The sequence below is a fragment of the Castor canadensis genome, chromosome 11 (genome assembly GCF_047511655.1).
Source record: "Castor canadensis chromosome 11, mCasCan1.hap1v2, whole genome shotgun sequence".
Lineage (NCBI taxonomy): Eukaryota > Metazoa > Chordata > Mammalia > Rodentia > Castoridae > Castor > Castor canadensis.
In genome coordinates this window covers 120,434,489-120,460,866 of record NC_133396.1, presented here as the reverse complement: position 1 = coordinate 120,460,866, position 26,378 = coordinate 120,434,489, and the positions used below count along the sequence as shown (strand labels likewise).

The 26,378-nt window shown below is 36.6% G+C and overlaps 1 protein-coding gene across 16 annotated transcripts in view; it reads left to right on the top strand.

Moving 5' to 3' along the window:
• The window catches only part of Rps6kc1 (ribosomal protein S6 kinase C1), a 162,801-nt gene that overhangs the window by 105,767 nt on the left and 30,656 nt on the right, over nt 1–26,378 (top strand). For all 16 annotated transcript variants that reach the window (XM_074048356.1, XM_020185998.2, XM_074048351.1 and 13 more), the window contains 2 exons: nt 18,065–18,112; nt 19,238–19,370. In XM_074048356.1, the coding sequence (XP_073904457.1) occupies nt 18,065–18,112; nt 19,238–19,370 (181 nt within the window). The remainder of the gene's footprint in view (nt 1–18,064; nt 18,113–19,237; nt 19,371–26,378) is intronic.

Sequence of the window (26,378 nt, the reverse complement as noted above, 5' to 3'; positions counted from 1 at the left end):
GCACACATGAAGGTCTCATTAGCCTGTGTTTTCAAATTAGGTCATAATGACATTAATATCTAAATCATAATGATTGTTACGTAGTGAGACCTCCTCTGTCTTTCTCAGCCCAGAATTATTTCTGAGAGTCTTTGTGGACTCATGTGGTTTCAAAATGAATGTGCATCTCCTGGGAACTCCTGTTCTGCCAGCTTTCCAGTTCTCCAGGAGTTCCCTGAAGGTACCTTGTCTGAATTTGATACGCTTCTTTGTTCAGCTTATACCGTACTTCTGTAGCATATGCATCTATTAAGCTGGTTCTTTTTTTTTTTTTTTTCCTTCGGTGCTGGGGATTGAACCCAGGCTCTTGTGCTTGTTAGGCAAGCGCTCTACCACTTGAGATAGACCCCAGCCATTTTGTTTTTATTTTGGTTTTGAGATAGGGTCTTACTAACTTGGCCCAAGCTGGCCTTGAACTTGTATCCTTCCTATGTCAGCCTTCCAAATAGCTGAGATTAAGTGTGTACGACCATAGCCAACTAAACTGTTTTTAATTGCCCTTCTCCCATATTGAACTTTTAAGTTTCTGTAGGATGGCGATCATATCTGTTGTGTTCATTGTTTTTCTTCATGTCTAATACTGTGCCTGGGTATAACAGGCATTCAGCAGATAACATAGTGAACTATTTGTTGAATTTTAATATCTGATTGAGAGGTTAGATGTCTACACATCAGTTTGTTGTTTAATTTTATATGGGACATTGAATTAAAAAAATTTTTTTTATTCTTTTCTCTTATAACTTACCTTTAGTGCTGTTTGATTGGTTTCTTTTTAATAACCAGAAAGATATCTTATAATATCCTTTGTATTTTTACAGCATAACAACATTTTGTTTTCCATGTTATTTCTGAGTAATCCCATTTTAACATTGTTATAATATACTGGATAAGAATAATACATATACCTCTGACTTGTTTCTTCTGGCAGTTTGGCTGCAAATGTGTAAGGAAAACATTTTTCATAAGTTGCTACTTAACAATTTTTAATGTAATTGTTACTTTTTAAAATAATGGACTATAATGGGGCCTTGTTATTTTGACAGTACTCAGGCATTTGGCACAAGAATATATTATTTTTTAAATAGTGCTTACATTGGGCAATGTAATCATTTTATCAATCCCAGCTGTTTATAGTCTAAATATGGTATCAAATATTTCATTTAGGATCCATGTCCTAAGTAGAATTGTGTTTTGTGTCTTGCTTAATCCATTAAGTTTATGCATCTCTGTTTGAGGATGATGCAAAGAAGGTTGGTATCAGAATGTACTTTCTGTTTTAGTGCTCTCTGCACTTACTCATTAGTACACAGCCATGATGAGACACTTGAGATGTTGTGCTGAGAAGAGTTGTTTTATATTGAGAGGAGGAACAACACGTTGGAGAGATAGAAATTACATTTTTAAAGAGTCCCGTGGAACATCGGTTATAAGGAAAGCGATAGAGCAGTTGAATGAAGCAGTTGGATGTATGGATGGGGGAGAGCTCTCCCCCCTTTTTGTGGTACTAGGATTTGAATTCAGCCTCATACTTGCTGGGCACTACCACTGGAGCCACTCCGCCAGCCTTTTTTTTGTGTTGAATATTTTCAAGATAGAAATCTCTAGAACTATTTGCCTCTGCTGGCCTTGAAACACAATCCTCTTTATCTTTGCCTCCTGAGTAGCTAGGATTATAGGCATGAACCACTGGCACCTGACATAGAATCCCCTTAATGAAAGGTTAAGAGGTTGAGGGAGAGTTTCTCATAGTGCCAGATTATACACATAATGTTATAACCAACATGAATTCATGAGTTCTGTTGAAAAGAACGTAGCTTACCCAGAGGTTTTATAGAGAGAGCCAAAATAGGTTATGCTTATTTTTAAGAATATCATCTTTAAGGTGCTAATATAACTGTTTTGAAATAAGGGTCAATCATACGCTTGAGAGACACATAAATTTTGGTTAAGTTTCTTAATATTCAGTGCTTCCACATCTTATTCTGTCTCTCTATTGTTTAAATAAACATTTTATAATTAAGAGTATTGACTCAGTTACAATGTGCATTACGTGTAATGCATTTATACTTGCAAAACCTTTGGCTGTATTACTGTTGATATATTGGATTTATAGGATTCAATATATTGTTTCAAAGAGCTCACGTTCTTCTGTTTGAGGTATGATTCCCTAATGTATTTTCAGGAATAAGGCTGCAAGAGCCATTTTATACTAAGACAACCTAAGTTGTTGTGAAGTAAATGCTCTAGCGTCATTTTACCTCCTATGGTTTAGGTTATATAGTCTCAGGGTAAGAAAGGACTTTAAGGTCACCCGACCCAGGACATTACAGATCTTGTGGTCCATATGCACTGCACCATAAAATGACTCTTCAGCTTTCAGGACCTTTTATTTATCAATTCAGCAAATGTCTTTTGAATGCTGCCATGTGGCAGGCACTGTGTTAGGTCCTGGAAATAGTATGCCATGTAAGACGTGGTTCTTCTCTTTGATCTAACTAGAAAGATATAGGCAAGAACATAAAATCTAAAGCAACACGGTAGAGTCTATAAAGAGCATAAATAAACACAGAGCTACTTAAGGTCACAAAGTGAATCATTCCATTTTACATTGTCGAAACTCTTTGAAAGTCTTGTTTTCTCTTGAGCCAAATACATGGTATACTGCCCATCTCCAGTAACTGTGATTCAGTTTATTTCAAATAGTTTTGTTGTCTGATTATATTGTTTTTGTTTCTTTTAAATTTTATTGTGTTTAGCTAAAGCAGATACTTTAAAGCAACTGAGGCCAATAGGAGAAGGGGATCAGGAACTAGAGAAAAGGTTAGTTTGAGAAGAATTAACTTAGAAGGTAACACACATGTACAGGAAATCAATGCATGTCAATTCCCTGTATAGCTATCCTTATCCCAACTAGCAAAAACCCTTGGTCCTTCCTATTATTGCTTATACTCTCTCTTCAACAAAATTAGAGATAAGGGCAGAATAGTTTCTGCCAGGTAGCGAGGGGTAAGGGAGGTTAAGAGAGGGAGTTGGCGGGGGAGAAATGACCCAAACATTGTATGCACATATGAATAAAATAAAAATTAAAAAAAATTTTTATTGTGTTTATAACTGTCCCAAGTTTCATTCTGTTGAAATATCTGTGGATCTTCCTTGTATGATTTTTTTCCTTATTCCACCTCCCTGATTTGCTTACTTTTTCTGTGTACTTATCACTATTGATTCCCAAATCCTCTGATAGAACTTCAAATATGTCTGAAATAAACACCTCGGATAGTTCATGAGATCCGTGGTTTCCTTGGTGTCTCTTCTGGATTCCTTCATTGTTGTGCTCAGGTTTGTAATTGTTCTCCATGACCTAGCTCTGCTCTTCACATTTCCATATGTTACTCTGGGAATTCTCTTCACCAGTCTTCTCTGTTGCTCCAATGCCTGATCCTTTGTGTGGCATGTGTTTGTTTTCTCTGCTTCCTCTTGCTCTGGAAGTTTATAGGATTTTCTCTTTGTCCTTAGTGTTTTAAAATTTAGCCATGATGCATGTTTTGGTGTGGGAATTCTCATTTGTTGAGCTGGGCATTATTGACCTTTTGTGTGTGTGTGTGTGGCACTGGAGTTTGAACTCAGGGCCTCACGCTTGCCAGGCAGGCATTCTTACCACTTGAACCACTCCACCAGCCTAATTACTGACCTTCAATATGGGAAAACATCCAGATATTTTGTTAGGAGACCTAATACATTTCAGAGTCTGTATGTCATAACTTTTGGACCAATTGGTTTCCTCAAAAAAGAACCTTATAAGCTTCTTACCTCAGGAATTAGTACAAAAGCTGCAACTATCTGGGAGGCCAGTGGTGGAAGGTGCACTGATGTCTCACCATCTGGTGCACAGGTTTTCACATGATGCCCATTGTCAGTGCTCTTTTCAACCGTATTCCAGCTGTTTGTAGTACTTGGCTGATTGTGTGTCTTCAGAGGATGAACCTTTAGTCTCTGCCAGGGTGGAAAGGGGTAGCTGCCTGGCCAGCTGTGCAGAGGCACGCACTACATAGACTTTCTCAAGCAGGGAGACACTCATGACCTCTCATTTCTGGGGATGAATTGCACCAGGAATTGGCTTGCTTTTTGTTCATTTTTCCACCCATGGATGCTAAGCATTTGTTTTCTAATCTTCTAAAATGTCCTGTTTTCTTTTTAGTCATCGTTGCATGTCTTTTAAAATTTCTTTATTGTTTGTTAGTGGGGGTTTCTAATGTTTATAAGAATATTAATTGAACACATTATAGGCATGTACCACTTCATGCCAGGCTAGTAAATTTTATTTTTCAAAACATAATTCGAGTCTTGATTGTGATACACAGCTAAAATAATTATTTCAGAGTGGCCCTGTACCCTGTGGGAACTCGTAGTTATTATACACAACCTATTTTTTTCTGTGTTTCAAATTAAAACTTAGGCATCCTGAATCATGTGTAGGTTCAAAGTTTATACCTATTTTCTCAATCCCCTTCTTCTTTATATATTTTTTGGTGGTTCTGGGGTTTGAACTCAGGGCCCTGTGCTTGCTAGGCAGGTGCTCTACCACTTGAGCCACACGCCAGCCCTTTTTGCTCTGGTTATTTTTGTGATACGGTTTCCCTTTTTGCTTGGGCCAGCCTGGACTGCAGTTGTCCTTTTTTAGGCTTCCCACTGAAACTGGATTGTTGATCCTGAGTTCATGTCCTGGTGAGGTCAATGATTGAAGATACCGGACCAGGGGTTAAGAGCAAAGCAAGCACAAAGTTTATTGAAAGAAAACCCCATGATGGTTGGGACTTAGTGAAGAACTAAGTTGAAAAACGGCTGAAGTCCACGAAATGATACAGGGCTCTTCCCGACTAAGGTCCTCCTGTTCTACCTTGAAACTAGTTTGTGATTGGATGTCATTTTAGTTGACTTCTTGCTGAACCTGACCACCTGGCCACTCCATCCTTAATGGAACTGGACATTCCCGGAGGGTCTGGTCAGCTTGTCCTGGCCATGAGGCCCGTCATTTATACTTTATAGCTACCTTTTGCTATCTTAGTGAGATATTTGCTGGTTTACTTTCCTTGAGGAGCATGTTTCTCATCTCTTTGGATGTTTTTAAAAGATGCCTCCCTGTCTCCCTTATCTAGGAGAAAGACAGCTGTATTTTATTTCTGGTGTGAGAAGTCTGCTCCTATAAAAGTACAAACCCAATAAAAACAGTACAAAATAATAGTGCTTAAAGATTCCTTGCCCTCAAGGCATTTTCTCAGGGCTTGAAATCAGGCTACCTTTGACCTTGGTAGCTTAGTTGGATTTGTATTGATTGACATGAAGATGTGTCTGAGCTCATTATCATCATGAGTCACTATCTGTAAGTACACTGTCACTGTGTACTGCACCTATTCTGAGCACAATAGCAAAGAGACCAGTGTGAATATATTTGCTGCTTTTTAGGGACTTCTTTCAGTTTCCAGGCACTATGAACTGATTCAAGCATATTTATGGCGTACATCTAGTATAGGAATGAAAATTAAACCAGGCTATGAGTAGACAATAAAATAGTTTATATCAGTATTAAAGTATTAGGTTTTTGTAGCAAATGCAAATAAGGATCTTAAGCTAAACACAATTGACTGTTGTTTTAATTGAATTGCTTTTCATCTAAATTTAAGTGTCAGGTCATCATTTCAAGTGAACTTCAGAATTCAAACCAGAGAAACAGAATAGATAGATTTGCTATGAGATTGAATGGCATGAGCTGAACTTGGGCCTCTAAATCCAGAACTTTAGAGTTTTAACCTCTGTTTAGCATAATGTCTTTATGGCCTTGGGCAAGTTCTTCACAAAAACAGAAAATAGACAATCAAAATGAGAATGACAAAGGTGTTGGAGATCTAGCTTTTAAAGCTTTGGATCTGAGAAGAGCCTCCTAAGTGGTTGTTTTTCCTAGCTCTTTAGCAATTCTGTTTCAAACCCAATTTCTCTGTCTTTTATACTCCACCTTTTGCTATATTTATATGCAGTTTCCTTACAAAGACACACCATGTCCTTTGGAAGCAGGTTTTATGAAGTAATAGTTGTATAGGCCTAGGATTTGAAAAGTTATACAAAGTAAAATGCTTTTTTCATATATATAATAGATACTCTGTGATAGGTTTATTATTCACTAAGTCATTCTCCTCACATTCTAGTAAAAGACATCATTGAGGAATATCTCTCCTTCATTGACATTTGGCTCATATGAGTATAAGAGATTTTAATTGGTGTTTGCATTTGTGGTTGAGATAATTACTCCCTGGATTATTTACTAGAGAATAACCTTATTTTGCATTGTTTTACAGCAGAGCTAGATTTAGTTATTTGCCCTGTAACTCAGGAGTCGGTCAAGTGTTTTGTAGATGGAAAGTAGACAAGCATCTACCTGTCTGTCTATTTACTGTTTATCTGTCTATAACATCTATTGTCTTGTCTGTCTATTTACCTACCTCCCTACTGACTTACTAGATTTTTGAAGCAGGATCTCTCTATATAGCTCAGGTTGGCCTCGAACTTGTGATCCTCTTACCTCAGCCTTCCAAGTGCTGGACATTTATCACTATTCCCTGCTAATAAGCATTAAAAGAAAAGATTGTAGAATAGTTTTAGGTTTACAGCAAAATTGAGAGGAAGTTACAGAGATTTCCCCCATCCCTGCTGCCCCCACAGTGTGCATTGCTTCCACCAGTATCAAAATTCACACCAAAGTGGTATAGTTTCTACAGTTAATGAACAACCTACACTGGCATTGGTATATCATTATCACCCAAAGTCCAGTTAAATTATGTGAGACCTGAGAGGATACCTCCAAATTTGGGCTCTTGTGTAAGGAAGTGCAACCTAACTTGGTACACAAACTAACTGAAAGTATACTGTGGTAGTCAGCTTTCTGTCACTGTGACAGAATACCTCCAGCAGGAGGACAGGTTTATTTTGGCTCATTTTTCAAAGGTTTCAATCCATGATCTCTTGCCTCTGTTGCTTTGTGCCTGTGGAGGCTCAGTGCACCATGGGAAGAGTAGGTGGTAGAAAACTCAAAACCTCCTGGTGTTCAGGAAGCATAAAAAGAGAGACCGAAAAGGGCTGGGGTGCCAATATCCTGTGGCCTTCAAAGGCACATCCTCAGTGCCCTAACTTCCTTGTAGTAAGCCTCAGGTATTCTACCAACACCAATTCCCACCAACACCATGGGCTAGGGACCATCCTTTAACACATGGGCCTTTGGGGTCATCCAAGATCCAAACTATGATATATACTGTTGACACAAATAGCTGAGTCTGAGCCAGTCACAGCAGTGAGTTTCAGTCAGTTGCAGAAGGCCAGCTAGTCAGACCATGTTTAAATAAGGCAAACAATGAGCTGTAACCATTCAAGTTGTCTTTCTACCTTACTTCCTTTTTTTTTGCCATGTATGCTGCCTAACAGTGTTTCTGGGTAGAGTTCTCTGAACCTGCTCTGAGGTTCTGAGTGCTTTACAAACCATTCCTTATACAGTTAAAGTCTTTTAAATTTAATTTGTCTAAAATTTTAGGACTGTAGTTATAGCTCAGTAGTAGAGTGCTTGCCTAAAATTTTAATAGTCCTTAGTTTCATTAAAGTTCATTCTTGGTGTTGTATATTTTGTGTATGCTTGGTTAAGTGTATAATGCCTTGTATCTGTCTTTATAATATCATTCAAAGTATTTTCACTGCCCTAAAGAAAATCTCTCTGTGTGCTCTGCTTATTCATGTCTTCTACGTCTCACTCTGTGGCATCTGGTTATCACTGATCTTTTTCTGTCTCCCTTTTTCAGAATATTATATAGCTGGAATCATATAGTACATAGCCTTTTCAGATTGGCTTCCTTTACATAGTAATATGCACATGTCTTTTCATGGCTTTATGGCCCTTATTTTGTTTTTTAGTGCTCAGTGGTATTCTATTACTTGGGTATACTGCAGTTTATTCTTTTGTTGTCATTGCTGATAAACAGAAAATCCAGATTCTTATATCCCACGTGGATGCCTCCAGGCAGAATATGGAGATGTAGTGTGGTGATAATAAAAGTTTATTAAAGGTTAAGGAAAGGAGTTACAAAAGGCCATGGTGGAGCTAGTGGAAGCCCCGAAGCAGGGAGAGAGTGTCTTTCTCTTTCAGAGAGTGATTCTCAATCACTAATAATTGATGAGTGGGGAGAGGCATGAGTGGTCCCTGGGCTGAGGTGGGGATAGTCTGAGTTGTGTGCCAGAGTGTGAATAACTTTCTCATGCAAATGAAAAGAAGCATGAGAAAGAGAAGACTGTTTAACCGGAAATATATTAAGTCACATATGTTTTATGAGTCCTGAACTTTTCCTAACTCTATGCTGTCTCACCTTCACCTACTAAAAGACATCTTGGTCACTCCTTAGTTTTGGTGGTAATGAAAAAAAGCTTGTTTTCACTTGGCATTATCTCGGAAAGAGCAAAAGTTTTTAAAATTTTGCTGAAGTCCATCTTATGAATTATTTTTTTCCTGGACAGGTTGTGTCTTTGATACTGTATTTAAGAAGTCATTACCAGGTCTGGAGGCATAACTCAAGTGGTAGAGTGACTGCCTAGTAAGTGTGAAGCCGAGTTTCAAATCTAGTACCACCAAGGGGGGGAAAAAGATGTTATCACCATACTCAAGGTCATCTAGGTCTTCTCCCATGTTATCTTGTAGGCATTTGATAGTTTTGTGTTTTCTTTTAGATCTGTGATTCCTTGTGGGGTAATTTTTGTTAAGGGTGTAAGTTTTGTGTGTAGGTTTACCTTCTTGCACATAGATGTTCAGTTGAAGACTCTCTTTGCCCCATTGTATGTCTTTTGCTTCTCCATCAAAGATCAGTAGAGTATATTTATGTGTCTCTGTGTTTGTTAGTTTTTTCTCACTGTGACAAAGTACAAAGGAAAGCAACTTAAGTGAGAATGTATTTTGGCTCACAGTTTCAGTCTGTGGTTGCTTGGCCCCATGGCTGTGGGCCTGTGGTGAGGCAGAGCATCATGGTGGAGAGGGTGTTATGGAGCAGAGCTGTTGTTTCATGGCAGCCAGGACCTATCGTAGGTTCTTTGCATTCTGTAGAAGCTGTAGAGTAAGTTTGCTGATATCTACTGTAGGAACATTTAAAAGTTTCACTTTATCTTTTCAGATCCTGATAGTGTGTCAAAGAAAAATGTTGTCAGCCATGTTTCGCTGCCCTTTGGGGTAATGGAACAATGTAGGAATGATTAGCCTTTGAATTTTGAGTAAATTGTATTTGCAAATCTGTTTTAGCAGTACCAAAATATGCTTATTTTCTTTTTTTCTGATATTATAATATTATGATTCATAACATTTCTTGGAGGATAAGTTATTCTGGTAGCGTATGCTTTATTTTTAGCCATTTTCACAATGACGAACTGTGATTCTTAAAAAATCATCATGATTATTATTCAAGGTACTAAGTATTCACGGGTATAAATTGAATTCATATGGGGCATCCACAAACACAATACAGTATTAGATTATTGAGACTATATGTCGTTGTACACAGATTGTGGTTGTTTTACTTAAGTTTAAATAGGGGGTAGGACAAATGGGCCTTATTGTGACAGTAGGTACATGAATGTTTTAATAGTGCTTTAGTTTTAAATTAATTTATAACTGATTCCCCGTGTAAGTAGAAGCTTTGAAAAAAATCTGGAATCAGATTAGAATTACTGTAAACTAACTACATCTGTGCCATTTTAAAACCAAGATTTAAAAGACACTTTTTGTATATTTTCTTAAGAATATTTTGCATACTGATTTTCTTCTGTTTAAAATACTTTTTTAAAAATGGAAAGCAAAGATGAAGGACAAGAAAATTTTATATTAGCCAGTTTCTTTAAAAATGAATATATTTCAGTTATGCAGTATTTTATATAATTAATTAAATAAAGCTAAGTTCTTGAGATTCTTTGTTTTTACAAGCCACCATAGTTTTTGTTTTTATATGAGGTATTGGGGTAAAGGTGATCATCTTAAATGAATGACCCTCTTTTGTTTTGTTTTGTTTTGAGCCCAGGCTAGCCTCAAATTTTCCATCCTCCTGCTTAATCCTCCTAAGTGTTAGGATTACAGGCATGTGCCACAATGTCTGGCTAGGTGACATTTTTAAGTAGCCACACATCATGTTTTTAATTGATATTTTGTTAAACTGTCTCAAGGTATATTTTCCTTGGGTAGCATTTGGATTGTGGGTATGACAGTACCCAGAACAACAAGCTTTTCAAGACAAAATACCCTATTTTTATGACTACATAAACAATATGTACCTTTATTATTATTCATAGTCTGAATAAACACCTTAAATTTTATATTTCATTTTATTCAACATATGCTTATTTTGAATAAGATTGTAGGTGACTTAAAATATGATTGGTCTTTAAAAAAAAAAAAGCCCATCACAGTGACTTAAATATATTCCATTCTTAGTGGCATTTTCTCTTGTCTGTCTTTTCAGCTTTTGGAGTCCCCTGTGACCTTGGGTGCTTTTTCTGTGAGGTGACTGATGGTTCCCGATGGCCTGCATTTTCTGGTGGCTTGCCTGTTGCCTGCCTCTGGGTTCATCATCCCCCTTATGCTGACTTAGGCAGTATTTCTTCAGCCTCTTATCTTGGGGCTTTGATGCATATGTTCTGAAGGTGGCCACAGTGACTTTGGGTAGCAGCAGATGGTAAACCTTCAGGCTGCCACCGGCTATACTGGTGTTAAGTTGGAAAGTTAATGTTTGATGAAGAATCAGTAGTGCATATGAAAGAGCTTTCACTGCTGAAATATCGTTTAATTAAAAAAATTAGCATACTAAAACCTCTGCAAATGTCTGGGCATTTAAAGAAAATTAAAATTAGGTATTTTCTTATGGATAAAGTAGTTATATACAAACTTAGTTTTATGTTATTTGTTCTTCCTAACCTGGTTATTTTCCCTTTGTCCCTGCCTGAGTTGAGCAGTGGTTGAGACAGCTAAGATAATTAGATAAATTGAAATAGGAGATATTTTCAGGAGTCACGGGTATTTAGATAAGCATTTAAAGTACACTATAAATGATTATATTTTGAAAAAAAATTATTTTTGGGTGGACTTGAAGTTTGAACTCAGGGCTTTGTGCTTGCAAAGCAAGCATTCTACCACCTGAACCTCACTTCTGGCTCCTATATTTTGAATTTTAATTACTACAAAAACGTATATTTTGAGTGCTTCCTCCATATAGTGCTGGTAGATTTGGTCTGTTGTCATCTATCTTTGAAGGTTTCTCTGTATTAAACAGAAATCTGAAGAAATCAGTTTGCCTCAAAAAGGTATTCATTTTGTTCTGAAGTAGTTGGTGGTTCCTTACTTTGTCATTTATTTACAAGGAAGTACCCTTTTGGGTTGTTTGTTCACTTCATAATAATGTGCTGTGTTGGAAGTTGTAGCCAAATTAAGCACTGGTTAGGCTCCAAAGGTTTTTTGTTGTTATTCCCCTCAAAATCCTAGAGATGCTCTTTATGCTTTTTGATATAGAAAATAGAGCCTTGAGAGTTGTAGGTGAAAATATCTTTTTGACTAGAGTTAAAAGTATTCAGGTCACGTTTACTCCTCCAACTTGTAAAGACCAAGAACAGATTGGTCCATGGCATAACATGAAAGGGGCACCTCTACCACCAGGGTCACACTGGTGGTCCTGATGCTGCAACTTCTGATGGACTGATGCTGTGGATGCAGCATCTTTTGAATTTGGAGTTGTGGGCAGTTGTACAGGCAACATCACTACCCTTGTGATGCCAAAGAGAGACTTAGAGCCCACTGGGGAGAATTGTTGGTATTAAAGATCACCTAATACTCTGCCTTGTTTTTGGGTAGTTGAATTTATATGAGATGCCTTGTGAAAGTAAGGTGCAGAATTAACAATTAACAGTAGAAACATTTTGAATATCATAAGAATACAAAATAAGGGGTTTCTAGCTAAAAATATGCTATAAACCTTTTGGTTATCATCATACTAGGGGAGAAGAGCAAAGTTTTAGTGTTGTAGGTTTGTTGTTCAGAACCATTTGTAGAGCTGGCAGAATGGCTCAAATGGTAAGAGTGCTTGCCTAACAAGTGTGACGCCCTGAGTTCAAATCTCAGTGCTGCCAAAAAAAAAAAAAAAGTATTTCTAAAGAAGATACCCTTACCAGCTCTTCTAATGTTTCCAACATGAAATTAGTTAAAAACTTACCTAATACTAGTTGAGTGGGTTGAGTGAACTATTTTTAAGTGAGTATAGTAAGCACTGTTTTACTCATCTGAAACTATGTTGAGAAAGTGCCTTATTTGCAAAATTGGGCTTGTAAATTTTCTGTGGTTTATTTATTGTGTCGATCCCACCCATTCTATATTTATTTATGTGTGAATTCCCAGCAAAATAACCTGCCCATTTGAAGTTTCATTCAGGTTATACCCAGTGAACATGACCCCATTAAGAAACAAGGCTGTTTGTCCTACATGACCATTCCTATAGTCCTCCAGCACCCTGTAGTATTTCTTAAACATTCTTTCAGCTATTTAATTGTCCTGGAGTCTTGTGATTGCCACCAAAGTAGAGACTAGGTATTCCCTCAAATTACCTAGGTAATCATTCTTTTTAAAGGCATTGGAGCCAAAGTTATTTTCAGAGACTTCCAGACTTCCAATGTCAGCACTTAAGTTGTTATAAGGGGTAATACTTAATCCCCACTGCAGGATATTCTTCTTGTTTCTTTACCTCAGTCATAGTCTCTCTTCTCTCCAGATTTATTCTTTATATGCTGAAGAAATCATCATTTGATGTGTTTGGTATACTTTCTGCCCTGTCTTTGCAAAGGTGGTATCTGGATAAATATTTGCCTTTCCCATTATTCTAGTTAACAAAGACTTAGACCTATAATCACTTGAAGCTTTTCTTTCTAGTGTTATGACAGAAGACTGGATATGTTTCATTGTCCTGGTAGAATTGAAGAACAGATGAGGCTAGTCCTTAAGGAGTAAGTTGTCTGCCCCCCGTACACCCAGTTAGGAGCAGCCATTTTCTATATTAGTATGGGGAAAGATGGAGTAATCTTTTCTGTTAAACCATATGCTAATATGGGGCTGATAAGTAAGTGTGAAAAATGAAAGGGAGAAATATATTAATTGTATTCTTTCAGTAAGATATGTCATCCAAGGTAATTATTTCATGACAGTTTTAGTTATAATACTTGTTTTATCGTGAAATAAAAGATGGTTTTAGGAGCCTTTTATTGGAAAGACAATTGTATCAAATTAGTACAAATTAGATTTTTGTCTTTACAAAGGTGAGCAAACCCATGAGCAGTTTTTAAATTGATGTATTCTAGTCTACAAATGAACAAATTCTGTTTGAGGGTTAAAGAAGCTATTATTTTGTCCTTTATGCTGACAGCTTCATTACAGATTGGCCTACTGTTGGCATTAAAAAAATGTTTGGCTCCTTATAATCTTTGTGCATGCAACTATAATACTAATGCAGCGCCATCACACTGTTCATTAAGAAATGACTTTAAATGAGGTTGAAGCATGTAAATTTGGAAAGATACAGATGTTAAATGTAGTCGTTTCTCTTTGTATACAGCCGTATGGCTAATAATTTCCAAGTGGCTAAAGCTCTTGTTAGCTGGAGTGTTGGTGTGTTAAGAATAGCTCTATAAATAACTAAGAACTGAAGTTGAAGGTGCTTCCTTTAAAGACTACTGTTAACTAAACATTATTGCCAAACAGATGGAAAGCATTCACCAGCCTGATGTTTTTAGGTCTAATTATATTATCACCAGCCCTGTACAGCTCAGTTGAAGAGGTGTATCCAGAGGCCAATTTATAATCATTTAGCCAGCACCTGTTTGGGAGAAATTGACAGTCAAAGGGCACATTTAAAAAAAATCACATATGTTCTTGTGTTTATTGCCTCAATGTGAACATTGTCTAGTTGCAAACAAACTTGGTAGGAAAAGAAAGTAAATGTAAACAATGCAGCACTTCCCAGCCATGTTTATCCATCTTAATTTGGCCTTTTTAAAAAAATCTGATCTGCTTCATGCTTCATGGCTAAGTAAGACCAGTAAGGAGAGATCACTGATTTGTAGGAATATTCTGTTCAGTCAGTTATAAGCAGCTTCTGGTGGGAAACAGAAGTGCTTTCCTTTAATTGTGTGGCTTTCATACCTTTCACCTAGTAAGATACTTTCTATTTCATATAGATGTGTCTTACTTAAACATGGTTGGTTTCCCAGTGAGTGACTTAAAAGAGTCACAAATTGATGTAAAAGCAAATGAGACTTAGGGAATACTAAGTGTCAACAGATACTCATACTCATTGAGCCCTCCATTTTTTTTTAAAGGGACTATTGTGGTACCTCCATTTGCACCCATGATATGTTAATTTAACTTTCAAGGTTCAAATTCTATGAATGTACTTCTGTGCCTTGGGGGTTCAAGATTTGTGATAAATAGAGCTCAAAAGGCCAAGAAGGAGAGGGAGTAAGTCTTTCCTATATGAAAATAATCAAAGTCCAAACCTTTGTTTGATGCTTCCCCCTCACTTTCATGTTAGTGTTTTTTCATACTTCTTACTTACTTCACAATTAAAAGATTTATAGGTGTCTCCCTGTTTTCTTTTCACCCCCCCATTAGTTAGTCCAGGACAGCTTGGCTTCTTTCTACAGTAGCTCACGGCATAATATGGTACTGATGTCTTCCTCACCACCTTACCCAGTGGCTATTTCTAATTTCTCATTCTTCATGCATCTCTTTGTTTTTTGGACTAATAATTACCTCTTAAGTATGTATTCTCTTTCTCTTACGTCTGAACCAATATATTTTCCTGGGTTTGTTTGTACTTTTCTTACTACTCTTGTTGTTGCTTTGTCTACTCATAATATTCAAGTGTATAGAACTTTCAGAGTTCAGACTTGAGAAGTATGTTGTACTGTTTATGTGTAGCACAGCTTAGTAGTTAAAGGGTAAGAACTTGGGAGCCAGACAGCCTAGGTTTAAATTTCATTTCTGCCATTTCTTAGCTTTGTTAAGGGTAAATTAATAGTTTTATGTTCTCATCTAAAATTGGTCAATAAAAATACCTTCCTATTTGATTTGTTGAGAGTATTGCGTGATTTAATTCTTTAAATAAGTAAATTTATTTATTTTTTAAAATAGCAAAGTGCCTGTTATAAAGGAAGCATTCCATTAGGGTACATTCTCATGTTTTCAGCTTTATATTTTTATGGAGAATGTTCAAATATAAATCTTTAGTCCTGACTTATTTTCTAAGCTCCATTCTCATATTGGTATCTAACTTTCAGACTTTTAGACTTGGATTCACTAACCATATGTTTATGAACATTTACTCTATCAGACAATGTATTATGTGATAAAAGAAATGCCATTTCTGTTTTATTGCTGTCATAACAAGTTACCATAAATTTAGCAGCCCAAAGCAACCAAATTTATTAACTTAATGTTTTGTAGGTCAGAGATGTGACACAGGTCCCATTGTGCTAAAATCCAATTGCTGACAATGCTGCTTTCCTTACTAGCGCCTCTGGAGAAGAATCTGCTCCCAAGCTCATTCAAGTTGTCACTGAATTCTGTTCTTTCTAGTTATAGGACTGAACTCTGTTTCCTTGCCAACTGTCAGCTAAAGGCTGTTCTTTGCTACTAGAAGTTTCCTGTTCTTCTCAGGCTTGCTGTGAGCTTTTAGATGCTTCTTGTGTATGGGTCTCTACTCTCACAGCCAGCAACCGTGTGTCTCTCAGACTCGATTCTCTCTGATTTTCCACACCATTTCTGTGCTTTCCATTTCTTGTGGCAGGAAACAGACCATTCTCTGTTTAACACCTTCATGTGATTCAATAAAACCCACCCAGACAATCCAAGATAACCTTTCTGTTTTAAAGTCTGTCCCTCAGTTAAATCTGCAAAGTCTTTTTGCTATAATATGACCTATTAGCAAATTCTGGAGATAGGATATGAGCATCTTTGGGAGCCATTATTCTACCCATGTGCCCATAAAGAGCTCAAAGTCTGGTTGGGAGCTAGACAGATGAATAAATAAAGCCAAACAAGAGTTAGAGATGCCATAACAGAAGTTACTACTGGATAAAATGGGAGAACAAAGGAAGAAATTTGTCAGTGTTATTGAGAGAGAGAGAGAGAAAGAGATTTGAACTGAGTATAGAATGATGAATACTTGTTTATAAGTGACTGGGGGAACATTTAAGAAAAAAGTAGCAATAATAGTGATAGCATTAATAACCATTGGCTGTACTTTTCTAATTTTATCTCAGTGAAATCCTTACAAATGCTAGATAACTATTACTATCTACCCATGAAGTTACAGTGTCATCAATATGTCAACTAGGAATGGTAAAAGTATCTCATTGGGTTGTTGAAAGGATTGACATGGTTAACACATAGTACATAGTAAATAATTAAAACATGAAAGAGTAGTGGATGGTTAAGGGAAGTGCTCAAGAAATGGCATTGGCTAGATCTGGTTAGTGGTTCTGAAGGTAAGAGATTGGAGAGTTCAGAGTGACTTTGGGAGCTCTTGGGTTAGGGAGCTTGCATAGAGAGTGGTGATATTCAGTTCAGAACAAGGTCATTGTATTGTTTTGGTGAGTGCAGGACTTTGGGATCAGGAAGAGGTACTATTAGAAGGTACCTGTGGTAATAGTCTAGGTTAGACACTCAGAAGAGAGGTCAAAGATGAAGTTGTCACTATTTCTTCAAATTCATCAGGTCTAAAATGGGATATGCCATCTTCTTAAACTGGCTTCCCACCACAACTTTCCTGATTGTTCTTACCATGTGAACATTTTTTTTTTTCCTTTTCTTCAGACATCCACCACTGTCCATCTTTTCCTAGTGGTGGGCTGATAATTACTTGACAGTCAGCTCTCTAGAGGGGGAAAAAGCCTCATGGAAGTTTGCTGACTTCTGTGATGTAAATTCTTGCCCCCTATCCAAGAACCAGTATGGGGCTGTGGCTGCCTTTGTGTGACAGTGACAGCAACAGAGACCACCTAGGCCTGCACAGCCTAAAATCTTTACATTCTAGCCTTTTATAGAAAAAATTTTCCAATCTTTACCATAGTGTGCAGAAATAATAAATTAATCTGGTAGGACAATTTCGTACCTTTTTTCTCTCCTTCTGGCCATCAAGAATGGTGGGTAGGATGGCCATGTTGGGGAACACTGTGTAAGATCATGAAGGGTCTTGAGATCATTTTATGGAGTTGGGCCTTTTCTCTCAGTGAGATGAGTGGCGGGACACGATCTAACTTACACTTTGAAAAGAACACATTGCCTGCTATTTTAAAAATTGATCACGGGGCAGCACAGAAGGAAGGAAGTAGGGAGATAAGTTGGGAGGCCATTGTTACCAGCTAGGTAAGAGTTGGTCCCTCTTGGATCATGGTAATAGTGGATGTTAATGAGATGAGTTCAGATTTTGAGGATAGAGCTGGCAGGATTTGCTGATGGTAGAGAGAGGAGTTAAGGGCAGGTCAGATGGGAAATCAGTACCAAAAGAATACCTAGGGTGGCAGCTAGAACCTGTTACTGAAATCACATTATAGCTGGTTTCTGTGTAAGAGGTTTTAGGAAAAAAGTTGAGAGTTGAACAATTTGTTTTTACTACTTCCTCTTCATCATATATGTTTCACGAGGAAAAATTCTTTGTCTGAATTGTTTCCTTTACTTTTAAGAAACATATTTAGGAAACAATAACGTTTGTAAACTATGGTATTTTTTTAAAAGGGAAATATTATATAATAAAATCTTTTTTATAAGACCACTTTAAATCTTTGATTAAGGACTTTAAAAATCTATTCACAAATTAATAATTTGTGGAGAGTCAGTTCTATCCCCCCACATTCTTAGTTTCTAAAAGTTAAGAGTTAATGTTTTACTGTATTATGGTTAAATTATTACTCATCTTTTATGTAGGTTTTACTTGTAATGGACACAAGGACAGAACAGACATTCATTTTAAAAGTAAGTAGAATTTGTATGTTTAGTGAATTTAGAAATTTACTTTCAAATTATGCCTTTGAAAGAAAAGATATTTAATATTTTTGCATGGATATTCGGATGTTCTTTTATGTTTGTGGCAATTTGTATTTATTTTTTCTATTTTTCCATGAGTTTTATGTTACAGGATACAGAAGAACTAATTTGGATAAATTGAAGAATAATTTTGTGTTGTTTAAATGTGTAGTGTATAGTTTAAAAACATCCTAGGCAAATTTTGAATAATTTGTAAAGATCACACCTAATCTCACTTTTGATTCTTAAAAACTAAAATTTTGTTACAGGTATTTGAGAAAGTGTTATCTACATCCCTGGCTCTCTTTGTGATCTAAATTCAGTTTTAATTCATAATTAAATGAATAAGATGAGAAAAAGCTCATCATTTTGAAATTGTTTTTAGAATGGATTATGATAATACATATTCTGAAAATACCATAATTTAGGCATTTCCATAGCATCCAGAAGGTGAATTGACTTATATTTCTTTTTCTGATACTACTTCTTTTGCTGAGAAGGCATGGCAATAGGTCACATTGACACATACTGAAACACATTTCTTCTTATGAATATACTTTATCGTTGACATTTCCCCAGTTTGTAAAAGCAGGGTATGACACCAGAAAGCACATATGTTGTTCTTTTGGAGAAGACTATAATAATCTTTGTACTATATTGGAATAGAATTTAAAAGTTGCTGTTTTAATCTAGAAATATCTTTTGTGTCTCAGGAATTCGAATTGATCACACAACATCTCCTGCTTTAAAGATGTGCATAAGTAAAATAAAACTTAAAAGGTCGTAGAGAAATAACTGTGTGTCATCCTGATGACTTAGTTTGAGAGCATCTCTAATAAAAACACTGACCCACGTAATTGATTTTAATGGCAGCTTTGTGGCATCTTCCGTTCTCTGGATTCACGCCAGATGCCATCAGCAGAGCCTCCAGGGACTGAGGGGCATAGAGCAGCAGATGAGTGGTTTCTCTGAAGCCTGGAGTAACTCGGATAGATTAGTTTGGTTGATAAACACAGAGCACAGCAGGCTCCAAAGGCAACTGAGGGTACAACTGACCTTTTTGTTCTCTGTCAGGGTCTAAGGAAAAGCAGTGAATACAGCAGGAACAGAAAGACCATCATCCCCCGCTGTGTGCCCAACATGGTGTGTCTGCACAAGTACATCATCTCTGAGGAGTCGGTATTTCTTGTGTTGCAGCATGTGGAAGGTCGGTTTGTAGTTTAGATTGTTTATGGAGTAAAGAATGTCAACTGTTATACTTTCCAGTTTCTGTAATGTCCTTCTTAGCTTCTGTCACTTCATGAGCACATAAAATATGTGAGACACACATGAGAAGCTGTTGCCTCATTTCTCTGCTCTACCTCCCTACTTTGAGTTAGAAGGGAAAAGGAAAACCCAGGTGAATGGCAGATAACATTTGAACTATAGGACCATTCCTAATGTACTTTCCCATAGAATTTATCTAATATAATGAGAACTTTAATGTGAATACATGCTGAGAGAGCTAGATTTTATTTTAGGGATTTTATTTTGTTCTCTGGTCTCTGCTGAAAAGATACATTTATGTTAGATGACTAAAATGAAAAGCATCCCCTGAAGAATTAATTAATTACCTCCTTTTCATAGAAGACAAGGGTGTTTGCTTAACATTTGACATTACTGAATTATTCTGATCTGAGTTTTTATGAATACAGCTATTGGCATCACATATGGCTACAAAGCAGAGGCACAGGGTTCTGCCTCAAACTATTTATGAAATTTCAGCTCTTAGTAGAAGGAACAGGTGGCAAAAAATACTATGTTTTGATTGGATTTTGCCTGTTAACAACTGAGTTTTATTTAAAATGGCTAAATAAAGCATACCTATACATATATATTTACTTAATACATAATTGCTTTGGAGGTGTTCTTAAAATAGCAAAAATAATTCTTTTCTATATTTGATGGAGGCATTATTATTTTTATTTTACTGAGAGGAAAGAACTACTGTGCTGTACTAATAGGTATAACATCTGAATGTGATACATTGTCCCAGGAAAAAGAGTCATTGCTTTCTGAAATGAGGTCTCTTATGATAACGAATGCAAGATTTTTGATGGGGGCAATAAACTATTAATATTGTTTATTATGAAGTACAGCACAAGATAACTACAGATGGAGGGAAGACCTCCATATGCAGTATTTAATAGGAAATTCAGAAGGGGCTCCATGGTCTCACAGGTATTAAGAGAGTTAATTGTGTGTGTGAATTGGATAACTAATTCACCTTTGTTCATACATTATAGACAGCTTTTATCTGAGGATACCAGTGCATTACAGACATTATTGAATTAGAGGTCATGTCATCTGATAGCGAAATACAGCCACCTCTGGTGTGGAACAAAATAACTTGCGTAGTAATAATCCATAATAATTTAGAACAAGGTCAGTAGGATGAATGTAATTATAGTCAATATTCTATTACCCAGTGTGGATTATTCATGTTAGAGATTATCTGTGGCAAATTTTCAATCTTAGCTTACCTTTGTCATTTGTAGCTCTATCTTTTTCTTCCTCTTCCTTTTCCAGATCATGCTTTAGTCTTTCTGCAGCCATCTTCTCACCTTCCCTTATACCCCTTAGAGCTGACATTTCAAGAGATATTGCTTTAATACTATAGACCAATTTTATAATGTCTTGAAAGTCATAAATACATGAATTTTCAAATTTTCCACACTTTTAGATCATATTTCCAAGTTTCTTTCTTTTTATTATTGATCATACCTGCCATTGAATAGTCACATGGTCATATGCTTTGTCCTGCATTATTGTCAGGAATATCTTTTGACTGTTTCTTTCAGATGTCTGTTTAATTTTTAAAAGGTTTATAGTACAAAGATGGTATATTATAGTGAAAATAGGAATTTACTGTTCAATAGATTTATTGAGTAGGTAGGTCAAACAAAAAAGTATTAGATCCTAATACTGATCTTTAAAGTAAACTGACCTTTAAGACAGGAAGAGCTAATAGATAACACCAGGGTAACTACTTGTAGATTGAGTGGTCAAGGAGCCCTCTTTTGTTGAGATGGGTTCTCACTATTTTTTTTTGCTTGGACTGGCCTCAAATGGTGATCCTTCTGATCTAGACCCCTAAGCAGGTAGGATTTCAGATGTGAGCCACCAGTGCCTAGCTGAACCTGTCCTTTTAAGAGGAGTTCTGAGTGGCAAAAGACACAGTCATTTGAGTGTAGAGCCAGGTGTAGGGACCAATGTGAAAACAAACATGGAATACTTGATGAACAAGTCAGGAGACCATTGGTTAAAGCGTAGCAGATAAGGGCAACTGTGGTATAGGATGCTACTGGAGGAGCCAGCAGGATCCTTGTACAGAATGGTAAGGACTTTGGCTTTTATACTAGTGCATTGGGAAACCAGTTGACATCATAAGCAGTGATGGGATCTGCTTTACATTTTAAAAAGGTCATTCTGGCTGTTGCATGGGAGGTGGTTGTAGGAAGCCAAGAGTAGAGCAGTGAAAAGGTTAATATAGGTGTCTAGGCAAAAGACTAGATGGCATGGCTTCCAGAGTCCTGGTGGAGATGTCTTAAGGCAGTGTCTGTGGGACCTGTGATGGATTTGAGATGGGGAGGGGAAAGAACTTACAGTAATTTGTCAGATTTGGCTTGAGCAATGGAGTGAGCTGGATGGTAAGCAGTGTATTATATTTTATACATCAGTGGTATTTTTCTGTGGCATCTCCATCGATTAGGATTTTGTGCACAGATTATTTTTAAAAAAGCATCTTTCATATGTGTTAATAGCTGTTACTGGAAAGGTAATTTTTGAACAGTTATTTTCTCTGTAATACAAATCAAATGCTTGGATATTTATAATTTGCAGCTTTAACTTCCTATTGCTTACAAAACTGTTTATGATTTATGTTAGGTCCCCCTCCACCCCCGGGCGGTACTGACGTTTGAACTCAGGGTTTCACACTTGCACCCTGTCACTTGAACCATGATTCCAACTCTTTTTGCTTTAGTTATTTTTTTAGTAAAGTGCTATGTTTTTTTTCACAGGCTGCTATTTATGCTTCCCATGTAGCTGGGATGGCAGGCATGCATCACCTTACCCAGTCATTTTTTAATCTGCTCAGTTAGAAATTTATGAGTGCTTACTGGGACATAGGCATAGTTCTAATATGGTAGTGAAGAAAACAGAAAACTTTCCCCTCACAGAGTTTACATGGTATTTTAGAAGTGGAATGGAGAATAAGCAAATGCATAAGTTAATATACATCAGATGGAGATAAGTGCTTTGGAGCAAAATGAAGAGGGAAAGAAATGAAAGGAGCAGAGAAAGTTGTTCTGATAGAGTAGATACATATTGAGAAAAGGACATTAAATCAGAGATCTGAAGGAAAGTGTGGGACAGTGTGGATATATGAGGAAAGACTGTCTTGGCAAGAGAGAGACAAGTACATAAGCCCAGAGACAAGTTCATAAGCCCAGAGACAAGTGTGTACTTAGTATGTTATATGAATGTGGCTGGAGTATTCTGGGAAGAGTGGCAGAAGTGGGCTTAGAGAAGGAAGAAGCAGGCAGTCATATCCTATTTGGTCTCATAGGCTGCTTTAAGAACTTGACTGTTATTCTGAATGAAATAGGAAGTTATTAGGAGTGCTGGACAAATGAGTGACAATATAGGGGTTACTCTTGACTACTTTGTGAACAGAAGATAGGCGGCCAAAGCTCAAAGCAGAGAGACCACATTGGAAGTTGTGCAGCAATCCAGGTGAAAACGATGATGGCTTGGACAAGTTGTATTACTCCATTTTCTGTTACTCTAACAAAATACCTTAGGGTAAGTACTTGATAAAGGAAAGATTTCTTTAGCCTATGGCTCCAGAGGTTCAAGGTCATGGTGCCAGAATCTGCTTAGTTCTGGTAAGAATCTCATGGTGAATGGCATCACAGTAGTGGGAGTGTGTTTGAGAGGAAAAGATCACATTGCAAGACAGAAATCAAAAGAAGGCCTGGAGTGCTGTGAGAACTACATTAATCCCTTCCCAGGGCATGCTTAGATGACTTCCCACTACACAAGGTCCTTTCACCTCTTAGCATCTCCACACTGGGGCCCAAGTTTCCAACATTTGACCCTTTGGGAGACACACTTAAACTATAGCAGTGTTAGAAGTATTGGTGGTGAGGAATGGTTATTAATGTCTGAATGTATCTTGAAGGTAGAATTGACATTATTTAGCCTTGCATGACTTAAAAGTTTTTGGCTCAAATAATTGAAAGAATGGGGTTTTCATGTACTAAGTTGTGGGAGGAGAAGATTTAGAAGGAAAAGTCAGAGATTCTGTTTTGGACACGTAGTTTGAGATGCTTATTAATACTCAGTGTTGAGAAGTGGTAATAACTGACAAGAGAGGTCTTATTATTACTTATAAGTAAATATCTTATTACAATTCTTGTTGAAGGAGAAAGATGGGGAAATAAAATTTGTTTTTATTTAAGATTCTAAAATTAGGAATTATGTAATATTCTTCATGTATTTCCCAACAATCAGCAGAATGCTTGGTATATGGGAGGTACGCAGTGTATTATTGTTGAATACTGAGTCAGGTAGAGGAAAGATGTAAGATCAGATTAAGACAAAGATGATAGACTGCTTGCATGTGAGCGTAGCAAGTAGAGGTGGAGTGATAAAGAATTTCTCTCCAAGTTACTTAGGGACCAAAGGTGAAATGAACCTCCTCTTACTAACCAGCTTTTAAAAAGTTATAAAAGTAATCTATAGGCAAATAAATTCAAACTATATCGAAGCGTATAAAGGAAAAGTAAAAAATTCTTCCTCCCTAGTCATGTTAGTACTCAGTCCTACTCCCCAGAAATAGTTACTCTTAGTAAGTAGTTTATTGTGTATTTTCCAAGTTTCGTATGTAGAAACATACATTCTCTTCACATCTGTTTTTAAATATGTAATTGGGTCTTAATATTGTCTTTACCTTTTTTTTCTCCATTCTAGCAATGTACTGTGGTTACTTGACTTTATGACTTTATGCAGGTCTATATTAAGTGAGGCAGTGTTTTGTAATGTTTACTGTGAACCACGCCATTAGTGCAAATTCTAGCTTGCCATTACTAGTTGTGTGGCCTTGGACAATGTACTTAACATTTCTGTGCCTCACCTGTAAAACAGGGACAGTAATATTTGGGTGCCTTCTAGAGTTGATGTGAAGATTTAATATCGGTATGTGTACAGTTCTTGTAAAGTACTTGGCTCATGGTAGGCACTGGATTTGCACAATTGTTTTGTATAGATACAAAATGGTTTTGCAGGTTTACCATGATTTGACTACTCTTCTATTAAATTGATATCTAAACTGTTTCTGGTAAGTATATGTATATATTTTTGTGCCTTTTTAAAATTTTCATTTTGTGTTTCAGAGTCATTTATAGGACAGATGCCTTGAAATAGAACTGCTGGGTCAAAAGATGATTTTTTTAAAAAATCATAGCTGTAGTAATATTTTATACATATTAAATTTAAGTTCTAATTCTGGTCAAGCAAATTAACACAGTTATTGTGCAATCTTGTACAAAACCAATAAATTAATATGACAAGAGACAAAGAGTTTTAATTAAACCTTAGGAATTTCTATTTTTTATAGCTTAAGGTGGTTCAGTAACTGCAGTTTGTATGCTTCAAAAGGACCTAGAAAAGTATCTTTTTATATTCTTAAAGTCTTAAAATAATAAGTATTTTGTGTATTTTCTATTTCTATTTAGCAATAATAGTTCTTAGGTTAGTTTCATTATGTTATAATAATATTGTTGATACTTACGTAAGTTTGTTAGGCATGGTCTTAACTCTGCAGAAAGTAAAAACTCATCCAGCTTTTGTAGGTGAGAAAAAGTAATGGGAATAATGTGTTCTTGTAGCTTATGTGGTTTTCATGGTTTTGTAATTGAAAAAAAGGATGCAGTGTGACCAAAATTTGGAGTTTTCGCAACTCCATATTGAGCATTAAATTTAACTGGGCGCCCTGCAGAGAATTGGAGAAGAGCAAAAGCAGTTTTTTTTCCCTCTTGATAGTACAGTTTTTATAATTCATGTTAGAGTACTTGTGCAGATAGGGAACAAATTTTGCAAAGAAACTCCATAATCACATTTCATAATTTTATCTAATAGTGGGCATTAAATAGGATGCTGTGTTGAATTAATGAAATTGATAAACTTGCAAGCTACCATCTCATATGGCATGTTGCTGTGAAGATGGAGCTTATAGGCCTGGATTCTGGTAAAGCAGTTTAATAGCACACAGCAAAAGTATTAAAAGTAATCATGCGTCCTGATTTGGTATTTTCATTTCTGGGACTCTGTTCTGATGAAATAGTCAGAGCTGGAAAATATTCACAGATGTTTATTATTTAAATTCTAATAGCAAAAGACTGGGAATGGGGAAAAGAGGGGATGAAGGAGAATAGTGGAGAGAGGGAATTCAAGTATGATATATTTGATATGTTATAAGAACTTTAGTAAATGCCACAATGTACCCCATCACAACAATAAAAAATTATAAAAAGAAAAGACTAGGAACAACTTAAATGTCCAATAACAGAGAAATATTTAAATACATTACAGTATTTATCAAATGGATATTCTATATAGCCATTCAAACTCATTTTCTCATAAAAATTTGAAAATGTAGGGCCTGGTGTGGTGACTCATGCCTATAATCTGTGTTACTTGGGAATCAGAGATGAGAAGACTGCTTTTTGAGGCCAGCCTAGATAAAAAGTGAGACCCCCCACCCCCATCCCCCAGTCTCAACAAACAAATCCAGGGTATTGGATCACATTTGTAATCCTACCTGCAGGGGAGGCAGAGGTAGGAGGATGAGTCAGAGGCTGGTCCTGGGCAAAAAGATCACAATCCTACCTGAACAATAATTAAAGCAAAAAAGGGCTGAGGATGTGGCTCAAGTGGAAGAGCACCTGTCTAGGAAATGGGAGACCCTGAGTTGGAACCTAGTATCACCAAAAGGAAAAAAAAGAAAAATGAGAAAATATTTATGATATGATGTTAGTTGTGAGTAAAAACCTGGAAATAAATGTAGCAGTGGTTTGATAGTGCTTATCACTAGGCAGTGAGAATATGGGTGATGTTGGTTTTGGGCTTTTCTTTCTGTTTTCCTTTTTTGTATTTCTGAAGGTTTTGTAGT